This window comes from Neomonachus schauinslandi, chromosome 4, assembly GCF_002201575.2.
Source record: "Neomonachus schauinslandi chromosome 4, ASM220157v2, whole genome shotgun sequence".
Taxonomy (NCBI): Eukaryota; Metazoa; Chordata; class Mammalia; order Carnivora; family Phocidae; genus Neomonachus; species Neomonachus schauinslandi.
Genome location: NC_058406.1, coordinates 45,038,368 through 45,062,633, shown reverse-complemented (window position 1 = coordinate 45,062,633; position 24,266 = coordinate 45,038,368). Strand labels below are relative to the sequence as shown.

The following is a 24,266-nucleotide window of genomic DNA, read 5'->3' as shown; positions in this document are numbered from 1 at the left end:
TCCTGTGCATTCATCTTTTTTTCTGACTGGGTGAACTTGGGACAAGCTCCTTGAATTCTGTGACCTTCATCCTCATTATCTAGAAAATGGATATGGTTGAGTTTTTACAAAGAGTGGGGATCAAGTTTATAAAACATCTCCCATGAAACACTCAGTTCACAGAAACTTTACTGTCCTTATTTTATGTGGATGTATTTGAACGTCTGGTTGACATGTCCTAGCAAAATATTATGTTAATAATTACTGAGAAAGTCTGTTGCAGGATATGGGCCCACCATACCAAGTCGCCTTATACACACACATGAGCTAGCAGAAGAGATATTGTAAAACCATTTTTTTGATAATTGTCCCTGGGTCATTACTTGATACAAAGCAATTACTCTGGAGTCCCACCATAAAACAGCCCATGGAATTGGGTGTAAGAAGATCTTGGACCCTGGCCAAACTCATATTAAATGCTGGAAATGCCAAAGAGGCTCAGTGCTAATACTATTCTAACAAGAATGTCAGACATGAACTCTTAGTAGGTGATTATTATTTGTGGAATACCTGGTGTGTATCAAACTCTGTATTGGGCTCCTTAAACATGTTGTCTGATTTAATTATCTTAATGCCCCACTGGGTTGGTTATTTTTAACTCTTTTCTTTTTCTCTTGCCTGAGAAAACAGAGGCTCAGAGAAAAATAACTTGCCTCTGGATTTAAAAGGATAGAGTCAGAATTTGCATCCAGGAGAACTAGCATTCTTTTCTACTCGGTCCAGTGATTTCTTAGAACATAAATGAAACCAGAGAACAAATCTCGATACTATGGGTATTCAAAGACAGTGGGACCTGAATGCTTACATGCCTGAATCCTGCTTTTCTCTGTTTTTAGGTCAGGATCGCAGTGAAGCCACTTTGATAAAGAGGTTTAAAGGTGAAGGGGTCCGGTACAAGGCCAAGCTGATCGGGATTGATGAGGTTTCTGCGGCTCGGGGAGACAAGTTATGTCAAGATTCCATGATGAAACTCAAGGTGATTTGCAAACATTTTACTTTCAATATCACAGATTTTATAGGACTGAGGGAAGGGAGTGATTATGATCATTATGATAAAACTCTTTACTTATTCATTTAGTAGTAAATTACTTGGTTCACTGATGAATCACTGCATGTATTCATTGGGAAGAGATTTCAATTGTTATGAAAATGTTTATTGAGCACCTACTATGTGGAGATATTTTGCTGGGGTCCCAGTTTTATAACTTCTGAGCATATCATCTTTTATTCAATGTTATCTTCATTGCACAATGCCTGCAAAAAGAAAAGTAAAATTGTCAAATTTTATAGTCCCTCAGATTTTATGAATCTTTGCCCCTTTGTTATTTTTTAATACATTTTAAATATTTTACCATATGATAAATATGGTAAAAGATGCTATGTTAAGATAAAAGCTAATTTTATTCATTCTTATCATTCCTATTAATGTTTCCAAACACTTTGTAAAAGAGAAATATTTTTTAAGTAATATGTAATGAGATTGTGGGATTTGGAGATATCACAGAGAAATTTTTGATAGTAAATGCTTTAAAGAACTTTTTATTGAGAAATCTAAGAAAGAAATTGGAAAAAATTAATATACACAATAAAATTATGTTATTAAATGGCCTTTAAAACATGAAAAAGAGCATTGTTTGCTCCCACATTCTGGTCTTCATATAGTCTATGTTTCCTTCTTTTAAAAAGCAATTTAAAACATTGAAAAAACAAATGAGTTAGCAGGAAGTCTATAAAATACCTGAAGCATTTAACACATATAATTTAAGTATCTTCCCAATTATATAATTTTGTGAATTATATTCACAAAATGTTCATTGTAAAATATTTTGAAAATACAGAAAAATATAAGGAGAAAAATTAAAGTCATCCATAATCCCACCACACAAAGAAAATCAGTGTCTACATTTTTGTGTGTAACTTAATCTGTCTTTGTATTTGTATGTATATTATATGAATTATAAACATATGTAATACAATTGGAATTACTATTATACAGTCTTATATCCTGGTTTTTTTTCCTCATCTAACACAATACTATGAGAATTTTTTTTCATATCTTCCAGTAGTCCCTCAGGACACAAGTTGGTCGGTGCAATTTTTTTAAGTGTAAGAAAGGAGGAAGAAAAGAAAAAAAATATATATATGCAAGGCTGGCCAAGTTCCTCCAAGTACGAACTGGGACAGTATCTATAAAACACCCTCTAGTTGCCTTTCCTTTCCTATTTGCTTAATAAATCAGAGCTATTATTTTTATTTATACTATACAAATTTTCTCAGCAGTTTAACACGGATATCAGATGCTAAGTCTCCTTGTAGTATGGCTGTAGGAATCATCATTTTAAAAAAATCTTAATTTTCTTTCTTTTAATTTTTTTAAAAGATTTTATTTATTTATTTGAGAGAGAGAGCAAGCATGAGCTGGAGGGGAGAGGGAGAGAGAATCTGAAGCAGATTCTGTGCTTATCCCAGAGCCCAGCCACAGGGCTCAAGCCCGTGACCGCGAGATCATGACCTGAGCCGAAACCAAGAGTCGGCTGCTTCACCAGCTGAGCCACCCAGGCACCCAAAAATCTTAATTTTCTAAACTGTGTACCCGTTATTTTTTTAGCTGTTACATAAGCAAACTTTATTTTAATAGTTATGTATCTATTATAAAGTATACTAGAAAAAGGTGAAATCATGATTTGACAAATTATCACCTTGGGAAAGGTTAATGTTTTCTTTCTTCTTTCTTTCTTTCTTTCTTTCTCTCTCTCTCTCTCTCTCTCTCTCTCTCTTTCTCTCTTTCCCTCCCTCCCTCCCTTCCTTTCTTTCTTTCTATAATTAAGCAATGTTATGAGATTTTAGGGCAATCCAGTAATGAGCTCTCTTCTTCTGCTAAGCCCAAATCTGATAGGTAAGTAGATAACAAAGTCTGACAGGAGGAATTCTAAATTCCAGCCTTATGACTGATAAATGCTGGAATGAGGGAGGTGACGTGGATACATGGCCACAGTGAGCATCCTTGAAAGAGACAGGCTGTTCCACTTAGTTTGTGGAACAGATGGGTAACTGCATCCCTTCCTATCCCCACCAGCCCCCGTCTGGCCCTAGAGTAGGACCTGTGATTCATTACTGAGATCAGACCAGAGTGCAGCCTCTCTACGAGTGGGCAGATGACGGAGAGAACCCAAAAGAGACTGAGCCTGGAGTCCTCAGCCTCCCTCCAGACTCCCATCAGATAGAGCCATGTCTTCTTCCCCAAGGAGACCCTAGTCAGCGATAGGGATGAAGGCCAAGATCTTCATTTTGCTGAAGTCCCTCCTTACTGAGTATGAGGCCAGGCAAATGAAGATTTGCTCCTGACAAATATTAATTAAAGGACATCAAGAAAAATCTCCTAACAGCCTGGTTCTCACCCAGAGCCACAAGTAAGTCTGCTAAGGAGCTGATGCTTCTTCTCCCAGCATCCTGGTAGATAGCCATTCACCAGGCACGTGTCCCAGAGCACCTTGTCGGCCAGCTGCCTTCATGGAAGCGCTGAGGTCTAAGTGGCTTGGAGCAGGAGTCTGCCTCTGCACCCCCAAGGTTCTCTGTCCGCATTCACGTTGACTCAGGCTAGCTGGACCAGGCCTGGTGATGACTGCTGACCTTGTGCGTGTGCCCCATCTGTCATCCCTCAGAACTGTGAGGTCCCCAAAGCCCTGAGAATTTGTCCTGCCGTAACACACTCCTGTCAGATGCACTGAGCTCATTGAGGGGTTCTTGGTTCCCAGACAATTGTGTTTCATTATTTGCAAGTTGCTGAGAAGAATGTTGACATTTCAGCTCCCAGTGGTTTTTCTTTAGGAAACAGAAACATAAATGATCGATTCTCCATTTGGCCACCTGCCCAGGAAAGAAAGAGGCAGAGAAGTACAAAATGCCTGTTAGCCTTGCAAAAGGGCCCACTTGTTCACATTAGGCCATATGAGAAATAAAAAGGAAATCTCCTTTCCGTTGCGAGGCTCTTTGAGGCTGGTACCTTTTCCTGTTTGAGAGAGTTTTCATTTGGGTTATAGAGATTTGAGAGGAGATTTCATATTCCGAGTATGAGCAGGCTGTCACCTGTCCTCCAGCAAAACACCATTATCATCATGTTTTAATTTAGAGTCAGCATAAGCATTTTCCCATATATCACCTCTTTTGATCTTGTGAGATAGATATTAGCCTCTCTGTTTTATAAATAAGAAATCTGAGGTTCATAGAAGTTAAAGGATTTGCCCCAGAACCTTCATTTAACCTGTTCTAAGCCCAGAATTTTAAACCTCAATCTCTGGATGCCCAGTGTTTGATAAGACACAGTTTAGTGCTCACTTATATTCTTTTTTGAATCTGCATTTAATTTATCTTGGTTCCCCAATGAGATTTTAAGCCCTTACCGGTAAGTTACTACCCAGTACCCGCACATCATTGACTTACAAAGTAGGCAACTTTTAGAGACATTGGGCAAAATGTGGTGGTTGAAACTCTGAGAGGGGATGAGATCTCCCAGAGACAATGCCTGGAGGGCTAATTACAGAGCTCTAAATATGTCAGCTGGGGTCCTCTAAGAAGCAGAGCCCACCCTGGCTAGGTCAGATGAGGACACTTTAATGAAAGAGCCACTTAGAAAGGGTAGGTAAGGTTAAGTAAGGGAGCAAGGGATGGTGAAGCTCCCAGGAACCTACAACAGTAGAAAGCAGCAACCACCCTAGGAGGAAATATATTTACTGAAGCCCATGGAGAGCAGGATTGAGGAGGAAGTTCCCTCCCTCACCAAGCAAAAATATAGGCCCTGCCAGAGATGTAGCACAAAGAAGGAAAGAATGCAGATGGAATACCCTGACTTCTCTCTCCATCCACCCTCTGATCTCCTGCCTGTCTTGCCCAGAGAACCAGGGAATGCACTCCACGGGAACCAGGCTCTAGGCACAAAGCAGGATAGAGGAGAATATTTAAATTCTTTTTTTTTTTAACTGGGAAAAGTGAAATTTGGGGTGAGTTTTTTCCAAAGCTTGTATAGCTAATAAGTGAGATGGCTGAGATTGGAGACCAGCTTATTTTTTTTAAATCATGGAACATTCTGGAATAGCATTGTAGGTTTTTCAGCCATTCATGTCTGAGGCCTTTTGTGTTTTCCTACCTGCTTTACAGGATCCACCGAGATCACAGCCATCCCATTATGTGCATGCACCATGCTGGGTGGGGTTTCTCAGAGCCCTTTCCTGTGCTTCCCCTTATCTCATCCTCAAGGGACCCCTGAGCTGGACAGGGCAGCCAGTTAATCCTGTCTGACCCTTTGTGTATCACTTCCTTCATGGAGATACCATCTATGTGTGACTCCCTGAGGGATGCCTGTGTCCGTCATTTCCCACGTGCCTGGCACATGGTATTGCTTCATGGTATGAATGTTAGTACGAGTAATAATGATAACTGTCATTCACCAAGCTCTCCCGACATGCAACACACTGTGCTAAGTGCCGTATGTGCGTAACTGTTTTCAATATCTGGTAAGAGGTGTGATTATTTTCATTAAAGTTCCCCTTCACTGTGGAGTCTGGGAGCTCATGGTTGCACCTGGCTGTTTGCAGAACAATTTGGACATATCTGTAGGATATCGTATAGTCTTTTTTTGTTTTCCCAAAAAAAAAAGGTCTTAAGGAAGGTTGTAATAGAAGGAAGCCCAACATGGAAATCTGAAAGATCACTGTTTGAATTTTCTCTCTGTCTTATTAGTTCCTTGAGGTTTCAGGAGGTCACTTCAGCCCCCGGCCTTATGTTTCCTTACATGTAAATTTAAGGGAGATGATTTTCACTTTCTAGGACTATGGTCTGGGCTAAATTATATGATAGGGAAGAGAACCTGTAGCACATAAGAGTAGGTCCCCAAGAAAATGCTTGACTGTACTTTCCAGATTTTCAACAGTGACTTGGTGAGGTGGCTAATGTGAGGCGCTGAGCCCCAAAGGGCACCTACCTCCACATCTTCTGATCCCCCCAGTCCGAGCTGTCTCCTGGACCTCTGCTGGCTCTCCATCCTGGCAGTGAATAATCTTGTGGGGATATGAGACCGTGAGGCATGCTGTCTGCTGGCAAACTTGCTTGGCCTTAGCGCAATTTTTCAGAGCTTGACTCAGGGTCCTGTCTCACAGGAGAAACATGCTTGATCAAATTGGAGTTTTATTTCCCCAAAGATAGCCCTGCACGGAGAGTCCCTCCCTCTTTCATTTGTCATGGAAAGCCACCACCAGCAGCCCCAAGCAGAAACACGCCTGGAACACGTGTGTGTGCTTTCCATCCTCTTTTGTGTACGGCTGCATTCTGCTATTAGAGGGGGCAGTAATTCAGAGAGCCAAGGACTGGGAGGACTGTTTTGGGGATGGAGACGTTGAAGTCTCTCCTTGATCGAAGGTGCAGCCCTCTCCTCACCAAGACTGTGATGTTCTCTCCTAAGAGGAGTTAAGAGGGAAGGGCTCTCTTGGGCGCCTGGGTGGCTCAGTTGGTTAAGCGACTGCCTTCGGCTCAGGTCATGATCCTGGAGTCCCTGGATCGAGTCCCGCATCGGGCTCCCTGCTTGGCAGGGAGTCTGCCTCTCTCTCTGACCCTCCCCCCTCTCATGCTCTCTATCTCATTCTCTCTCTCAAATAAATAAATAAAATCTTTAAAAAAAAAAAAAGAAGGAAGGGCTCTCGCCCCTTTGATATGGTCCCTCCAGTCTTTCCGTTTACGATGGAGCTACTTCTCATTCTCTTTTTGTGTTATGTCTGTTATATCTTTGGGGAAATAAAACTCCAATTTGATCAAGTTGGAGGTTCAACTGCAGAGGTACCAGGCATCAGGTATTTTATTCCAAATCCAGCCAAGAACCCAGCATTCAAAGTGAAGTTTCCCAGGGTTCAAAGTCTGGCGGGCCCACTCCCAGAAGGAGGGAAAGTCACTTCCCCTTTCAAGTGCCTGCTTGACGCTGGGCTCCATTCTTGATGCCGGGCACACAGAATGGATAAAACAGAGATCCGGGCACAAATGAGCTTTGGTTCTATTGGGCATAAGGCAGACAGTTGCCAAATGAACAAATAAATAGGTCAGATGGCAGTAAGGACCAGTGAGGAAAAGGGAAGAAAGGAGAAAGAGTGAGGTGCAAAGGGGGCAGGGTTTGGAGACAGTGTCCCCAATAGGATGGCATTAGAAATAAGAATTACCCCCGGGGGCTGCAAAAACATACTTTGGCCATTCTCCCCATGTTTCGTAGAATCACCCCTCAGTGAATTCACGGGAAAGCAAGCTGCACAGTGGGGACTCTAGAAACCTCCCAATAAGCAGGGCAGTTACAGGGACAGAGGACTTAGCTTTGGGGGGTGAGTCCTTCTCTTTAACTATTTAGAGGACAGGCATTGCAGGAGGGATCTCTGGTCACTGAGTGGCAGCCCTGAGGGGCTGAAAGAGCAACGCTGGGGAGGGTTACCCAGAGAGATTTTGGCTTGCTAGAAAGAAGCCACCATGTAAAGGATTAAGTGCTCCCTGCACCAGGAGTCTGGAGAGCTGAGTTGTAGGCTCAGCTTGCCACCAGTACCCTGGACCACCTCAGCACTGCCACCCCCACCTCCCAGACATCATTTTCCTCATCTGTCAGCTGGAAACTTGCAAGATTTTCTCTAGCTCTGACATTCTGTATGTCTACAAGGGTGTAAGTGGCGCTCAAGAATGAATGGGTGACTCAGGAGGGAGTGAATTTCCTGCTAGTAGGTCCCCAAATAGGAACCAGAGCACAGACCTTTAGGGACAGTCATTCATTTACTAGAAGAAGTTAATTTTCATGATATCCCTGTAGTGTTCCAGGCACCGTACTAGGTACTTGACCTAAATTTTCATTTAATTCTCTCCCCCGTGCAAGGATAGTGTTTACACTTGAGGAAGTGACAGTGAGAATTAAGTCTTTTGCCCAAGATCACAGAGGGCCAGGAGCATAAGCCAGCCGCCCGGATTGCACAGAACATTTCCGGTACCCAAAGTGAAGATAACCAAACAGCCTCTAGGGGATGCCTCATCCCTGTGCCTTCTGGACATCCCTGTTCCTAACACCGCTGGTTCTCTGGCACTGAGGTTGTGAACATGCTCTTCTGACAGATGAACAGATGACTTTTATCTCCCAGAAACATGATATCATGATTATTTTTGACTTTTCTACTCCTAGAAGCCCAGAACTATAACTGCTGATAGTTGGGCTTGATTTTGCACACAGGACATGAGAGCAACGAAGGGGCTGGAAGCTCTAAAACACATAATGCAGAGATAGGAACACTCCCCCCACCCCGAGTATAAATCCCTTGGAATGTCCTCACCCTCTGAGTGGTACCCTCATATGAAGCCCATGCTTACCTGTCAGTGGCCACCCCAGAAGCTAGTTTAAAAAGCAAGTGTCTTTGTTCTTAACTTGCATCATATCAACTTTGGGAGAGCTCTGGATAAAACATTCATCTCACAAGAATGACAGAGTGCCTTTTTCTTCCAGGGACTGTCCTGGGCACTGAGGATAGAGCAGTGAGCAGGATGACACCCATGCCTTTTGTGATGTTTTACCTTCTAACTGGCTCATATACGTAGCTTTGGTTTATAAAAAGTTTGGAAAAGTGGGGAAACAGAGGCACTGATAAATAAATGGAATGCATTTGGTAGGTACTTTCCTACTGAAAAAGGTAAGGGAAAATAGAAAACATGTGTAGTTAAAAACTGCAAACCGTGGGGTGCCTGGGTGGCTCAGTCTGTTGAGCATCTGCTTTCGGCTCAGGTCATGATCCCAGGGTCCTGGGATCGAGCCCCGCATCGGGCTTCCTGCTCAGCGGGGAGTCTGCTTCTCCCTCTGACCTTCTCCCCTCTCATGTTCTGTCTCTCTCTCTCTCTCTCAAATAAATAAATAAAATCTTTTTTAAAAACTGCAAACTATAAGCATGGAACTCTGATGATCATATTTTTCCAGACCAAAGGGAGACATGCAGTCTGGCAATGGTTTTTATTTTCTTTCTACTCTCTAAAATCGATTCCGATGAAAACTTTTTCCAGAAGTAAAGATAAAATCACATTTAGGAATGTATTCTGTAACTCCTCTTTATTTAATAGATTGAAACCATATACAGTATGAAGCCCAGCAACATATTAATAAAAGGATCATATCATGTTTATCTTGGGGTCTTGATTTCTGAGCCAGATAGCTAGGCACAAAGGAGGCATTCTATAAATCTTGGATAGTCATGTGAATCAGTGTTTAGGTATTTATACAGTGTTAGATATAATGGTAGGGTAACCATTACCCTAGAATATCAAGAAGAGACAAGCATGTCAGGCAGGGAAGCATGGAAGGGGCAAAGGGAGAGCAGTGTGGATGATTGGTGGCATTGGTGGATGGTATCTGACATGCCTTTGGGACTGGAGTGAATCTTCAAATGAAAACACTCATTAGTGGATGTGCAGATACACAAGATGGGGTGCCCTCCTCCAATGGAATATTATTCTGCAGCAAAAAGGAAGGAAGTTCTGACGTGTGCTACTACACAAAGGAAACTTGAAGACATTAACAAAGTGAAATAAGCCAGTTATAAAAAGGCAAATTCTGTACGATTCCACTTCTATGACCTATCTAGAGAAATGAAATTCAGAGAGACAGAAAGTGGAACTGTGGTGGTGAGGGCCTGCAGGGGGCAGGGGGGTGTGTGAGGAAGAGTGAGTGTTTAGTAAGTACGGAGTTACTGTTTGGGAAGAGGAAAATGGCACTCGTGTTGGATGGCTGGGGGGGGCTTCAAATGAAAACACAGGAGTAAAAACCATGTCCTTCCTTTCAACAGGGCGTTGTTGCTGGTGCGCGTTCCAAAGGAGAACACAAACAGAAAATCTTTTTAACCATCTCCTTTGGAGGTATCAAAATCTTTGACGAGAAGACAGGGGTAAGTAAAAGAATCACATGGCATTGTGAAATTGAATCCATTGACAGATGTGCCCTTAAAAGCCTCTACTCTCTGGGCAGGAATATCAAACAAGCATAAAAACACATAAAGTAACTGACAAACTTGATCAACTGTGATCGTCCATCAAAGGCAGGCTCTTCCCTGACTTGGCCACAGTGTTTCTAACAGTGTGATTGTGATAAAAGTGTCATACAGGCCCAGGAATCTAACGGGAGATTGATGAGCTCTGAAGCGCGGTTGGTGATGTGACAGTTTAAGTTAAATTTCTTTGTGTGTTGGCAACTTTAATGACATGCATCCTAGAGGGAGACACATGAATGTCTTTTGACTTGGTCAAAGCCTCCAGACTCTCCGGAGTTTACCCTGTGCCACCTTGCAATTGCTGTAATCAAAAAGAATGGAGATTTCAACCTTAGAAAAATGTGTCACTGCATGACCAGGAAATGTCAGGGCTGATGTGTTTGTTGAACCCGCCAAGGAAGTGGATTGTGTTTTCATCACCCCCCTAGCAGCAGTTAGCTCCAGCATTGATCCCTGGGGCCGTCCTGACATTGGTGGTCCTGTTAATTGATGATAAGGGAAAAACAGAAAAATGTTCTAGGCTCTATTTAGTCCAGAGAGCAAGAGTCAGATGGGTGTGGTTTTTTTCCTTTTATTCATTCAGTGTTTTATAGCTTATAAAACACCTTTACACATACCACCTCCTTTGCACTTCCCAACTTAATTTTCAAGCGTTGTAGACGCCAGACTCAACCAGCCAAGTTACTCAACCTTAGTCACTTTCATTGTATTTTCTCCCCTTTGTTCTGACTCCTATTAGGATCCCATACGGGTAGGAGGATGATAATTTAACAGTAAAAATGGGTTTTGAAGAAAAGGTATTTCTGAATAATTAGTAATAGGACAGGTATTTGTCTACCCAGATTCATAGCAGCATTATTCACAGGAGCCAAAAGGTGGAAGCCACCCAAGCATCCATTAGCGGATGTGCGGATACACAAGATGGGGTGCCCACCTCCAATGGAATATTATTCTGCAGCAAAAAGGAAGGAAGTTCTGGCGTGTGCTACTACACAAAGGAAACTTGAAGACATTAACAAAGTGAAATAAGCCAGTTATAAAAAGGCAAATTCTGTACGATTCCACTTCTATGACCTATCTAGAGAAATGAAATTCAGAGAGACAGAAAGTGGAACCGTGGTGGTGAGGGCCTGCAGGGGGCAGGGGGGGTGTGTGAGGAAGAGTGAGTGTTTAGTAAGTGCGGAGTTACTGTTTGGGAAGAGGAAAATGGCGCTCGTGATGGATGGCTGGGGGCGCTGCACAACGCTGTCCATACACTTCACACCCCTGAACTGTATGCCAAGAAATACTTAGAATGATAAATTTTCAGTTACGTGAAGTTTACCGCCATAAAAAAGAACTAGTGATAATAATTTCCGTTCATGGGGTACTACTGTATACTACGTGCATATTAATCACGTGACATACATGATTCAGTTTTGCCCTCACAGCAGTCTTACGGGAAAATAACAACTTCATCAAGCACGTAATATGTGCTAGGCATTGTTGTGAACCCTTTGCAAGTACCAACTCTGTTAATCCTCACGACAGCCCTGTGAGGTAGATGGCAGTATCCTCTCCATTTTATAGCTGGAGATATTGAGGAGAGAAACATAGGTGTAATTTATTGAAAGTAAGCGGTGGTTGGAGACAGGATTAGAATCCAGGTTGGTCTGGCTTGTGAGTCTTCTCACTTAAGCTTGCTGCCTGTTACTTCTCAGAATAAGTGACTTTGCAAAGGTTACCCAGCAAGTAGGAGGCAAAACTGGGATTTGGCCTCCCATTGGCCCGAATATCAGGGCAGTTGAGCTCTCTGTCATCGAGAAAGGTCGGCCTACCTGGGGATACCTTGGGAAAAGGGAGTTTAGAATGAGGGCACAAGCTCAGGGAGTAAAGGAGCTTGAATGCAACAAGATTAAGAGCCTAATGAAAGTCTCTCCTGCCTTAATAAAAATACAGTTTCTGAAGCCAGGGAAGTTTTTCCTTCTCCTGGGTAGACTACTGTTTGGAGACTTGTGCTCAGTCTTGAACCTCACACTTGAAAAAGGACACAGGGAAATCAAAGAGTGTCCTGATGAGGGGGGCTATGACAATTGGGGGACTAGAAATTATCTTGAACCAAGACTTCTCAACACAGGTGTAGCCTCCTAGGCTCCTAGGTACACACAAGAGGCGGAGAGCTGTGGGCTTGTAGAAACTGTTAGGATGTCATTGATCCCCTTACCATCTTTATTGGAGGGAACCAAGTAATATGGACCAAGCCTAACCAAGAGATTTATATGCCCGAATACTACATCATCATCTCTATTGTCTGCCTGCCACCGTGACAGCTGATATAACCAAAGGGACAGGAGTGAGGTAGAGTGTCAGATACCTTATCTTGTCCTGGGGCCATGTTTTGGGGCATTGCTGTTCCATTAGGTAACCCACCATCAGATAAGTTGTGCCCAGATGATGAAAATCCCAATCACTAAATTTTAACTCATAAGGAGGGGCGCCTGGGTGGCTCAGTTGGTTAAGCCACTGCCTTCGGCTCAGGTCATGATCCTGGAGTCCCAGGATCAAGTCCCGCATCGGGCTCCCTGCTCGGCAGGGAGTCTGCTTCTCCCTCTGACCCTCCCCCTCTCATGTGCTTTCTCTCTCTCATTCTCTCTCTCTCAAATAAATAAATAAAATCTTAAAAAAAAAAAATTTTAACTCATAAGGAGAGATAGTTTGTATTCTTGACCTAAATCTAAATCCTCAGTCAAGGGTGGCTGACCTGGCCCAAAAGAAAGATACCACCAAACTCTCTAATGCTATTTTTGATTCTTCAGCTGGACAAAAAAGAGAACAACAGTAAAATCATTGTTTGAGCTCAAAACCATTTGACTTTGTGGAAAAAATGTCCACTCCCTGGTGGAGGATCAGGGAGAAGGCAGAGTGGGACGTTTTCTGTTTGGCTTATTTCACTCCAGTTATGTTTGATTCACATTAGGCCCTGGTAGCATCTGGCTTCTGCAACCTGAACTTGTTAATATGTCTCAGCACAAGTCTACGGAAAGCTAGTAGAAGGGATTGAATGTTTTAAAGCCCGAAGCAGAGACAACAGAGAGCAGGAGAGCCCCTACTAATAGTGGTCATCTCTCCAAAGGGTTGTGTAGTAGCAGAAGGAGCTGACTTGTTCTGTATGACCCAACAAATAGAACCAAGATCGGGTAATAGGAGATTCTTTGAAGCAGTGTTGGTTTATGAGGAGGAGGAATTTTCTACCAGTTAGATGGACCACCTTCTGTGCTAGCAAGTTCCCTATTACTTAGGAGTATTCGAGCAAAACCTTATCATGGGAAAATTGTGGAAGGGAGCCAAGTAGAGAATGAAGTATTAAACAAAGTCACGTCAAAGTTGAATCCTAAGACTAGTTTTAAAATTCTGTTTCTTCCTTAAAGTCATCCCTGTTGATGTGATTTATCTTCAGACAAATGGAGGTTTTTCAAACTCCATTGGAGATTATGAGCAACAACAGTTTACTAAACCTTTGTTGTTGCCCAGCAGGGGACCAACTGAATTGTGCCGGATAAGAGTTTAAGTGAAGTATTTTGTCCTACATATCAACGAAATGGAAAACTAGGTTTTGTCATTTGGAATGACAAATTTTTGTTGTTTATCATATCTAAAGTATTCTCAAGCTTGACTGCAATTTTGTTCAAACCAAAAAAAGAAACATTTGCAGAACGTGACAATAGCTAGAATTTTAAAATCCAAAAGCTGTCAAAAATGTTTTGATCCCAATTAAAGAGACCCTTTGCAGCAATTTACACCTTGTCTTGAATTTCAAAGGGTTCTTGATCCCAATCTTTACATGAGTAAGTTCTGTTTTATTATTAGCATGTTGCAGGGAATAAATCAATATTGAAAAGCTGTTCACATTTTCAGACAGCTAGGTATTGATAATGTGTCAAAGGGATCAGTGAGAATGCAGAAAATGTCATATATAAACTCATTGTTATTGGTAATAGTAGGAGCTGTAGCAAATCAGGAGCAGATGTGGTTTCATATCAATGTTGCTAGGTCCTCAAATCAGACCTGTGGGTACTAAGGCAGGAGTGAAGTCGTCATCTTCATTTTGCGGATAAAGAAACTGAGATTTTGGGAGTGTCTTTGATTTGGCTGTAGACTCAGAACAAACCTTCCAATTTCAAATCTTCTGTCTTTCCAGGGAAACTCATTGATTTCTCTCTTGATTTGCGTTTTTATTCCATAGAATTGCTATAATTTTGTGCCATAAAAAAAATCATAAAAAATATTGCAGGACCCTGACAATAAGTCTGTTTCTCAAGACAGAGGGCAGTAGTCTGCATCAACTTTCCAAGATGATGTAGTGTCTTGTTGCCATAATCACATGTAAATTTTGCTTGTTTGTTTGGTTTAGCCAACTCTGATTTGGTAGTACTATATATACCATCTGAAGCGCATTACAACAATGCTGTGAAGTCGGTGCTATTGTTATTACCATTTTACAGCTGAGAAAACTGAAATCCAAATTAAGTCCCACAGTAAATTAAGTAGCAAGAGCTGAGATTCAACCCCAGGCAGTCTGATCCAGAAGCCTTGATGCTAGTAAGATAGCACTAATAATAACATACCTGCCTTAGTCTGTTTGGGCTGCTCTAACAAAAATACCACAAAGGAGGTGGCTTATAAATAACAAACATTTCTTTCTCACAGTTCTGGAGGTGGGGAGTCGGATATCATGGCCCCAGCAAATTCATCATCTGGGGGAGAACCCACTTCCTCTTAGCTGGTGCCTTTTTGCTGCTTTCTAGAGCCTCTATTATTAAGACACTAATCCTATCCCAAAAGGCTCCACTCTCATGATCTGATTCCTTCCCAAAGGCCCCACCTCCTAATACCATCCCCTTAAGGGCTAGAATTTCAACATATGAATTTGGAAGGGGGAGGACATAAACATTCAGACCATAGCAATACCAAATATTATAAATGATGTGCTTTTATATATATTAGAGCAGATTCAGTATTCTCTCCGTTTTATTGTCACCATTATTCATTTTCACGCTGACGACCTTTCCTGAGGGAAGGTACAAGGAGTCGAGTTACCACTAGAACTGTCTTGTGGATGGAATATTGGCCACGTAACCCGTATGTGGTTGGGCAAGAGCAGATCGGACACCTCTTCTGTGCCACGTGATGCTCCATTTCCTGGGGATTCAAAGATGAATGAGACACTTCACTTCACAGTCTGGTTTTACCAGACTCACAAAGCGAGCTGATAGTTGCTAAGATCCAGGTTTGAATGGAGTTGTCAGGACTTAGGGTATCAAGACCAAGCTTTGGCTAGAATATTCAGGAAGTTTTCACAGAAAAGGGCACAATGACATGGCAGTGGAGGAGTGAGCTAGAGAGGACCAGGTAAGTAAGACCAGAAAGAAAAAGCAGTATTTCCAAATGCACAGAGGTCTTAAAGAGAAAGATATGTGTATTCATTCTTCTCTGCAGAAAATATTTATTGAGCACTTCTATAAACACACAGATGAGCAAAGCCATATCTTTTTGTTCATCACTGTTGTCTATCCAGTTAGCACAATGACTCCCACGTAGTAGGTGCTCAGTAATACTGCACAAAAAATAAATTGATTTAGTGATTAAGAATCAGCAGATGTACGCAGAATTACTAGGGCATAGCAGGGGAGTGGTGGAGAGTGACCCAGAATTGAATACTGTCTCTCATCATAGAGGGCTAATGATGTTTTAAATGTAATGGTTGCACTTAAATCTCAGGGCTGATTTAATAATATACTCTTTGGTGAAAACCACATGTCACTATACTTGTATCTCATCAAAAACAGGACTGTTCTTCCTTCGGTTGGAACTGGATGTTTTGAGTGGGGCTTGGGGAGAGCAGTTCAGGAAGAGGAAGGAATGTGGGCCTGGGGAGGGAGACAGGGAAGAAGAAGAAGGGGCCGTAGAGCAGAGTGCTGGGACCTGGGAGTCTATGGGACATCCCTGTTATGTTGGGAGCCACTGAAACACTACACAGAATTTTCCCAAGACTACTTATGAACTAGCCTGTAGGCAGGACGGTATGGTTTCCAGGATGCTCTTGTGTGTCCTGTCGCACTGGCCACTCAGCAGTTCTGGAGGGTTTTATTGCTGCCTTTTACAGATGAGTCTACTAAAGGTACAGGGAGGGTGAGTGGCTTGCCCAAGGCTATTATGTGTAGGAATTGAATTCAGATTCACACTTTATAGCGCCCGAGCTTGATTCTTCACTTCACTGATTCTTTCCCTATACTGGGTGTTTTGGAACTTTATGTCGGCATTAAGTGGTTACAGCTTTTGGGGGAGAGGGTCCTAACGCAGGAATTTATTAGGGGCCAAGGATGCTAGACATTCTACGGAGTATAGGATGATCACACACAACAAAAGTGTTTCCTGTGCTACACGACTTTCAAATGTCTTACTAGACATTCACATAGATAGAAAAATCTATTTATAATGAACTGAATCTAAAACCTAACTTTGCATATAAGTAATGTATATCGATAATACTGAGTTTTCCAGAAATGCAACTGAACTATAAGAAAGGAGTACTTTGTTTTGTTGGATCCCCATCAAGAGCTGTTCATCATTTTGGAAGACCATACCACGTGATGCTCTTCATATTTGAGTTACGAGCATGGCGCTGGTGTACCACTTTCATGGTACCTGTCATACTCACTATCACTCTACTCATTTGGCCCATCCATAAAAATGTCCGATATAGGGAAAAGAGCATCTGCAAGATTGGATTGAGCACTTCTTAAACCCCAATTTATTCATTATAAGAACACGTAAACAGGGGCACCTGGGTGGCTCAGTCGTTAAGCGTCTGCCTTCGGCTTGGGTCATGATCCCAGAGTCCTGGGATCGAGCCCCACATCGGGCTCCCTGCTCAGCGGGAAGCCTGCTTCTCCCTCTCCCACTTCCCCTGCTTCTCCCTCTCCCACTCCCCCTGCTTGTGTTCCCTCTCTCGCTGTCTCTCTCTCTCTGTTGAATAAATAAATAAAATCTTTAAAAAAAAAAAAAAAAGAACATGTAAACATATAGCCATGTCCTTAGGTTCTTCAGTTGTAGTTGTGACTAAGCGTTTATACGTAGACATTCACGTTTTTCATCCGAAATCATCTTTTATTTCTTTGTTATAATTAGGACATTTTGGTGTGCTTGAACTTTATGTGTGTAGGTGGATGATATAATCATTTGCAGGCAATAAAGGAAGAATTACAAGATATTTGTTATAAAAAGAAGGTGTTTGGTCAGAAAAGATTAAGAACCCCTGTCTAGACCAGGGCACCATTTTCATTGGTTCATTCATTCATTCATTCATTCATTCCACAAGTGCTTATTAAGTGAAAGGGGCATTCTACTTGGTGGATAGAGATGAACCAGCCTTTCCTTTGAGGAACTTAGGGTGTTGGAGGTAAGACAGACATAAATAACTAAAAGCTCAAGGCAAGAATAATTAATATAATAAGAGAAAGATGAAAATTATCACGAGAGTTTAAAAGAAAAAATGTTTCTTCCATCTGAAAAAATATGGAATGATTTAGGAAGAAAGGGCAAAATCTTGAAAAGTGGACAAGATTTGACATTGGGGGTGTTAGAAAACCAGTGTCCAGGCAAAGGGAATTATAGGGAGTGTTTACTAAGCCTGTGTAGTGGGAAAATCATGAAGGAAGGCAGGCATGGGGAAGACTGAGATATCTATTCTTCTGGATCTAAGGATGAGTAATTGCTATCAGTGAAAGAGAAAACTGAGAAGGTAGGCAGGAGCCAGATTGTAAGGCCTGGAATGTCAGACCAAAGGTTTTGGTTGAACCATGCACATTATAGCTCAGATACTATTCAGGGTACAGAGAAGTAGGTACAGGGATTATAAGGCCACCCTTAGTTCTTAAGATGCCTTTATGCAAATCAGGAACGGGTCCCTTTCTTTAAGACTCATTGCCATTTGCTGGGAAATTATTGCAATAAGTATATATATTTTTGATGACTATAGTGTGTCTCATTCCCCTGGAAGCTGTGCAGTACACACCCTGCCCAACTGGATGTGGCAGATCTGGGAGTATCATCAATGGATGAGCAGAATGCTGGGGCAACCACATCTTGCCATTTCCTGTGCAAACCACGCAGTGCCCAGCTTTTGTGATTTTTCTCAAGGCAGCCCCTCCACTCTGAATGTCCTTTGCTCTGTTTCAGACAGTAAATACCTCATTTTTCAGGGGCTTGTAATGTCCACAGTAATACCAACAGCAGTACAACACACTTAAATTTATCAAGACCTTTCTCTGGGCAAAGTGCATCCTTCAACCAAGTGCTTTACTTGCTTTACTTGCTTTACCAATTTCCTCCTGCATGCAGGATTCCTGTCGACTCTGTCAGAATCCACAGCCCACACTCCTCGCCAGTCTGATAAAGGCACCAGAGAGTGGATGGAGTGGAAGGAACACGGATTCGAGATCCAGACCATCTTGGATCTACTCTTGACCAGTTGTGTGATCGTAAAGCAATTTTTCTTAATGACCTTGTGCCTCTTTTACTCATCTGTAAATGGGAATAATAAAAATACCTATGTCTTAGGATTGGTGCAAGATTAAATGAGGATTTACTTTAATCCCTTAAGACTTAGAATAGTGCCTAGTATATACAAAGCTCTAGATGTTAAATAACAATATATCATTACCTATGTTGTCCCTTCTTTGGTACAGACCTTCTTATGTCCTCTTAGCAGAATGCAGAAATCCTTTTGTAATGCTCCTACAGCATCCTCTGCTCTCCTTTATCATAGCAGACCGTCATGCTCCCATCAGAAGACACACTCCATGAGGTGCCTATCTGCAGGGTCTCACATAGGCCCTGGCATGTGACAGAAATGCTAGTTGGACACTGAAGGAAGGAGGCAAGGCAGTCAGGGAAGGGTAGAACAAAAGAGAAGGAAGGAAGGTACCAGGAAATAATAAGTCAACTTACAATGAAATGCTAATTATCTGGGCCAGATCTTGGAGCCAGAGATGCTCATTTTGCCATGTAAACAGTAAGTCCGGGAAAGAACAATGCAGCTGGTTCAGAGTTAACCCAGTCCTAGGATATCCTGGATGGAAGGTGCCTTGTGCAGTGACTAACCTACTCATATTTAAGTGAAGAAACCTAGAACCTTAAAGAGAAGTGATGCCTGACCTCTCCCAGCAAATCACATGCAAGGCACTCAGGATTGAACACCCCTTGGGGCTCCCAAAGAGTCACTCTCTGATGCTCACAAAACAGGAAATAGGAAGTGTCCTCTTCCCTCCGCTTCCTTATTTTGCCTTTCTCTCCTCTTACAGTCTGTTCTCTCTATACCATCTCCATGCTCTCTGCTCCCTCGCTTTAGCGTTCAGGCTCCAGGTGCCTGACAGCAGCCCCAGATCCATTTTCATATCAAAGAGACTGAACATCTAAGGGGGAAAAATTGGGTCTCTGTATGTTTAGCTTCTTGTTGGATGATATTGGATTTTAATTTATCACAATAAAGAATCAATTTATAGCTCAAAACCAACATATTTTTAGAAACTGATTCTCTCAGGAAGCTGCCTCTGGAAGATCATTTTGACAGGGTGTAATTCATGACTGGGGGTGAGGGGGGGAGGATGTCCCTATTACCCTGGAAAGTGAGACCATGAATGTTTTCAAGCAGATCTGGTAAATTCAGAAATGTAATATCTTTCCCTTAATGAATCATTTTTATCAATTTTGGTCTTTAAGGAGGTAAAGAGGTAGCATTTTCTTTGCTAGCTGCTTTGACATACTTGGTCTCTTTTCTTTCAATCCCCTAAGGACTCAACTAAGGAAGTAGGATTACTCCCATTAAACAGATGGGGAACCTGAGACCCAGAGAAGTGAAGGCACTTGCACAAGGCCAAATATCTGACCTTGTGCAGAGCTGGGAACTGCCCCCCCCGCATGGCACGGTGGCCAGGCCCATGTTCTTTCCAGTTCCTCTTGGTGGTATCTCTCCCCTTCAAGGGTAAAGTGGCCGTTCTTTGCTCTCCAGCGGGGAAGTCAAACTGTGTTTAGGGTTGTCATCGTGCAGACTGGCCCTGTGACTGAAGGCTTATCAGCTACACTTCGGGCTTCTGAAGGGGTGCGTGAGCCACTGGTCTCGAAGCTGCAGAGCCTAAATATGTAGGCTGACCTTGGGTATGGCTCATCTGCTTGCTCCCTGGGACCCCGTTTCCTCAGCTGGTAGTCATTCCACAAATTTTTTTTAATTAAAGGTCCAGATAGTAAAGATGGTGGGCTGGTATGGGCTCTGGCAACTCTTTCATTTTGCCATGGTACTGTGAAAACCACCTCACACGGTATGTGAACAAATGAGTTTGGCTGAGTTCCAATAAAACTTTGTCAAAGTAAGTTTCTAGTTCGTGAGCCGTACTTTGCTGGCTCTATTCTGAATGATTATTAAGGAGTATTCTCACTTTCTCCTTCTGGAGCTCTGATGAGCCCAATGGGAGAGCAGGTTGAGCACCAGCTGAAGATCTCCAGTTCTTCCTCTCTCGGCCCTTTGTTTACTGCTCATTTGTGGCTGACTTGGGATGGATGCAGAAGTGGGGTTTGTTTTTTTTTTTTTTATAAACTTTGAAGATAAATATTCAGCTCTGAGGAATTGTATTCCTTATTGCTACCATTTGTCAGGCACTAATTGCCAGACACTGTGCGAAGTGCTTCCCATATATTTTTCTCATTGAATTCTTGCTGTCCATCTGTTAGTTATAGAGTATTATCCGCACTTTACAGATGAGGTGATGAGGATTCGGGGAGGTTAGGTCACTTCACCAGGACTACTCTTTAAGTTTTCGTCCATTTCTTCATTCAGCCACTATTCATTGAGTACCTACTATGTGCCGAGGAGTATTCTCAGGGATGTGCATACATGGGTGAATGAAAAGAAGATCCCTACTTCGTAGAGTTTACCTTTTAAAGTGTGGGGAGACAGAGAAAAAAAGACACACATAAATCCTATACTCTGTTAGAGGGTAGTCAGTGCTATGGAAAAGGAAAAAGTAAAGCAAGGTCAGGGCATTTCTCCACTGTACTTTCTTTGTCCTTGCAAAGGGGCCTGTGACATATGTGCATTGTAAATCACAAATATTAACGTGCTCTGGGAGCTTCCTGTAGTTTTAAGGGTCAGCTGAGTAATGGAGAAAGACACTTCTGGAAATTCTCATGCAAATTCCAGAGGCCGTTAGACTTGATAAATCAGAGCTGTCTGTTTGGGTGTTTCCACTTTTATTTAGATGGCTGATGACTTTCTGTTGGGTCTGCTGTTGATTTTCTCACGCGTTGCTTTTAAATTTTAATTTCAAACACATTTCCGTGACTCTGCCGTGGTTATTTAATAGTTACTTCTACTTTTACAAGGACACTCCTTACCAGAGCCTTTGGTATCGAAATGATGATGCTACCAGTAGGTGCAGCACTGGTATGATGGTTCTTCTGTCCTCGGTGGCGGCCTGTTGTGGAGCAGCACTGATAGTTCTGGGTACAGTAAAGGAATGTGTGTCCTAGAAAGTGAGAGACTGGGTCAAGGTGAGAGCCCGGTCAAATCCCCTCTTGGGGGAAAGGTGCTGGGGAGAACGTGTGGGCTAGATGACCAGTGGCACCAAAGGAACTCGGGCTCTGCTGGGAAGGCCTGGATTTGGACGGTCACTCGGTTAGAGAAGCGCAGGTTGAATTGTAACCGCAGAATCAACAGCAGCAACAATGGTGATCCAAAGAAGGCTAACACTGTTGTTCTGGATGTTATTGTAGGTGCTTTATATACATCTCACTTCATACCTTTATAAAGCAGGGACTCTCTTAGTAGCTCAGTGTTCTCCTTTGGAGTCTGAAAGCAGTCATTAACTAGCCGCTCTTGGTAGCCAGCCTGCAAAATGGAGTTATTACCTCTTGTTTGTAAAAGGTAACACAGAGGTTCAGAAAGGTGCAGTGTGTTGCCACGGTGTCTCTCTCAGATAGTAAAAGGTGCCCTATGCAAAACGTTATGTAACACCACCCCAGGTTGGTGGCCAAACTAAGGAAACTGCTGTGTGAGTGTGAACAGTCTCCCATGGATGGCTAGCTGATACCTGGAACAAAACGCTTCAATGTTCAGTGATGTGTGCGTGTGTGCATGTAGCCTTAATGAGGTAGATCTAACGTCCTCACATTTTTATATCTTATAGTCACTATTTTCTTGTACCTTTTCCTACTTTTCTATGGACTAGGAGCAACCATGCTAAGCTGGGAAGGCCTTTGCGTTCCCTGATTACTTGCAGATATGAGAAGTGGGGAGAATTTTAAATGAAGAAACAAACAAAAACGCTAAACTGTGAGTCATTTGAAGGCAGGGCCCATGATTTGGCCATTCTTGTATCTCCTACCTCGTGGCACGTAGTAAGCTCCCAGTAGATATTTACGGAATTGCACTAAATTCCCCATTGTTAAGTCAGACAGCCTGGATTCACCTGCTTGTTTAGCTGTGTCCGTCTAAAACCGTTGGCCATTGTGGGTGGCCTCTAAATTCTATCAACAGTTATCTAGCTGAGACAGAAAATGGGAGCCCCGTCTGCTCTGGTGGTGGGCTTCAGTGATAGAACACATTTCACTCAAGCCATGTCTGGCCTTCCTAGGGCTCCTCGAATTTCTAGATGAATAGGAGATTACATAAAAAAGTTGCACGTAAGGTATTAAATCTCACCTTCTGACCTTAATGCGTAGGGGCCTTGTTTCCCCGCATTTTTCTTTCTCTTTCCCCTGATCTAATATACCTTTATCTTGCTCATTCCTGTTCTCCAGTGCTCATATGCATGTAAATAAGTCACTTTTGTTCTACTGCCATATACATTTTCCAAGGACATTATCAAGTACCAACACTGTAGAAGATACAAAGTATAACCTGCTATAAAAGACGTAAAATACACCTAGGGGGAAGGAAAGGAACAAACATTTATTGAGCACCTACTGTGTGTCTAGCCCTCCACTAATATTATAATACAGGTTCCTGGAGGACAGCAACTCTTGCCTTCTTGTACCCATCCTATGTCCTGCCATAGCAGGGAGGCCTCCCCAAGGGAGGCAGTCCCTTCAAGGACCTGTGGGGTCTGCACCTCAGAACTTTGATGCCAGGCACCCTGGGTCTTGGAGCACATGCAAGTGCATTTTGCTCAAAGGATGAGAGAGAGAAGGTTAGCCTAACAGAGGTGGGAGGGGATGAGGGAGTGCTGTGAGAGAATCTACTGTGCTGGGTGATTTACACCCACTGTCTCATCCTTCCTCACATTCACACCATGTTACTAACCCCATTCTGCTGGCTGCAGCCGTGAACACTGGGGGTGGGGAAGGACACAGGTGCTCTAGGCACCGAGGACAGAGGCTCGTGACTTCACAGGTGTGACTTGAGCCCGCGGCCTCACGGTCTTTCTGACGACCCCACATCAGACCCGGCATGCAGCCATTTCCGCCATAGGCAGCTCCAGCACTCTGGCTCCAGCCCAACGTTGTCCTGGGATCCTGCCGGCGCTCAGCCTCCTCCGGCTGCCTCAGTCACATAGCTCAGGGATTCGTCTGCCGGAACGGATTTGACTTTCTTAGAGTATTTGGAAAATCAGGAGGTTGCGGGTCTGCAAGAAATTACCAGGGAAGCATGGCCTCAATATTTAAATACAAAATGCCTGCACCTCTGGAGATGGAGGTCTGAGTTTTTCATGATGTCTAAGAGATGCACAGACTATTTTGGAATGATATATTTAAAACAATTTGAAGCTAAAGATGGCACTGGCAATTATCTAAACTCAAGACATGCACAGCTGCACCTGGGGAGGGAAGGTACTTCATGTTCTCCATAAATGGGTCCAGAGGAGAGTGTCTGAGACTCGGAGGTGTGCAGGTGCATCACCTGGTGACCGTGAAGTCTGATACATTTCACCCACGTGCACGGATGCACAAAGTCACACCCGATAGTTGGCAGGGCCTGATCCTTACTTGCATCTAATGCCTCTTCTACTTATAAAAATATATATATTTATTGTAGAAAATTTAAGAAACATAGAAAAACTGCAGAGAAGAAAATAGAAATTATCTGTAGCGCCACCACTTAGAAACAAACCCAGGCAAGATTTTGGTGTCTGTACTGCCAGTCTTCTTTACGCAAATACG

The 24,266-nt window shown here is 42.8% G+C and overlaps 1 protein-coding gene across 2 annotated transcripts in view; it reads left to right on the top strand.

The window, feature by feature from the left end:
- Positions 1–24,266, top strand: part of DAB1 (DAB adaptor protein 1) — a 260,912-nt gene that overhangs the window by 130,743 nt on the left and 105,903 nt on the right. For both annotated transcript variants that reach the window (XM_021683945.1, XM_044914036.1), the window contains exons 2-3: positions 876–1,015; positions 9,876–9,974. In XM_021683945.1, the coding sequence (XP_021539620.1) occupies positions 876–1,015; positions 9,876–9,974 (239 nt within the window). The remainder of the gene's footprint in view (positions 1–875; positions 1,016–9,875; positions 9,975–24,266) is intronic.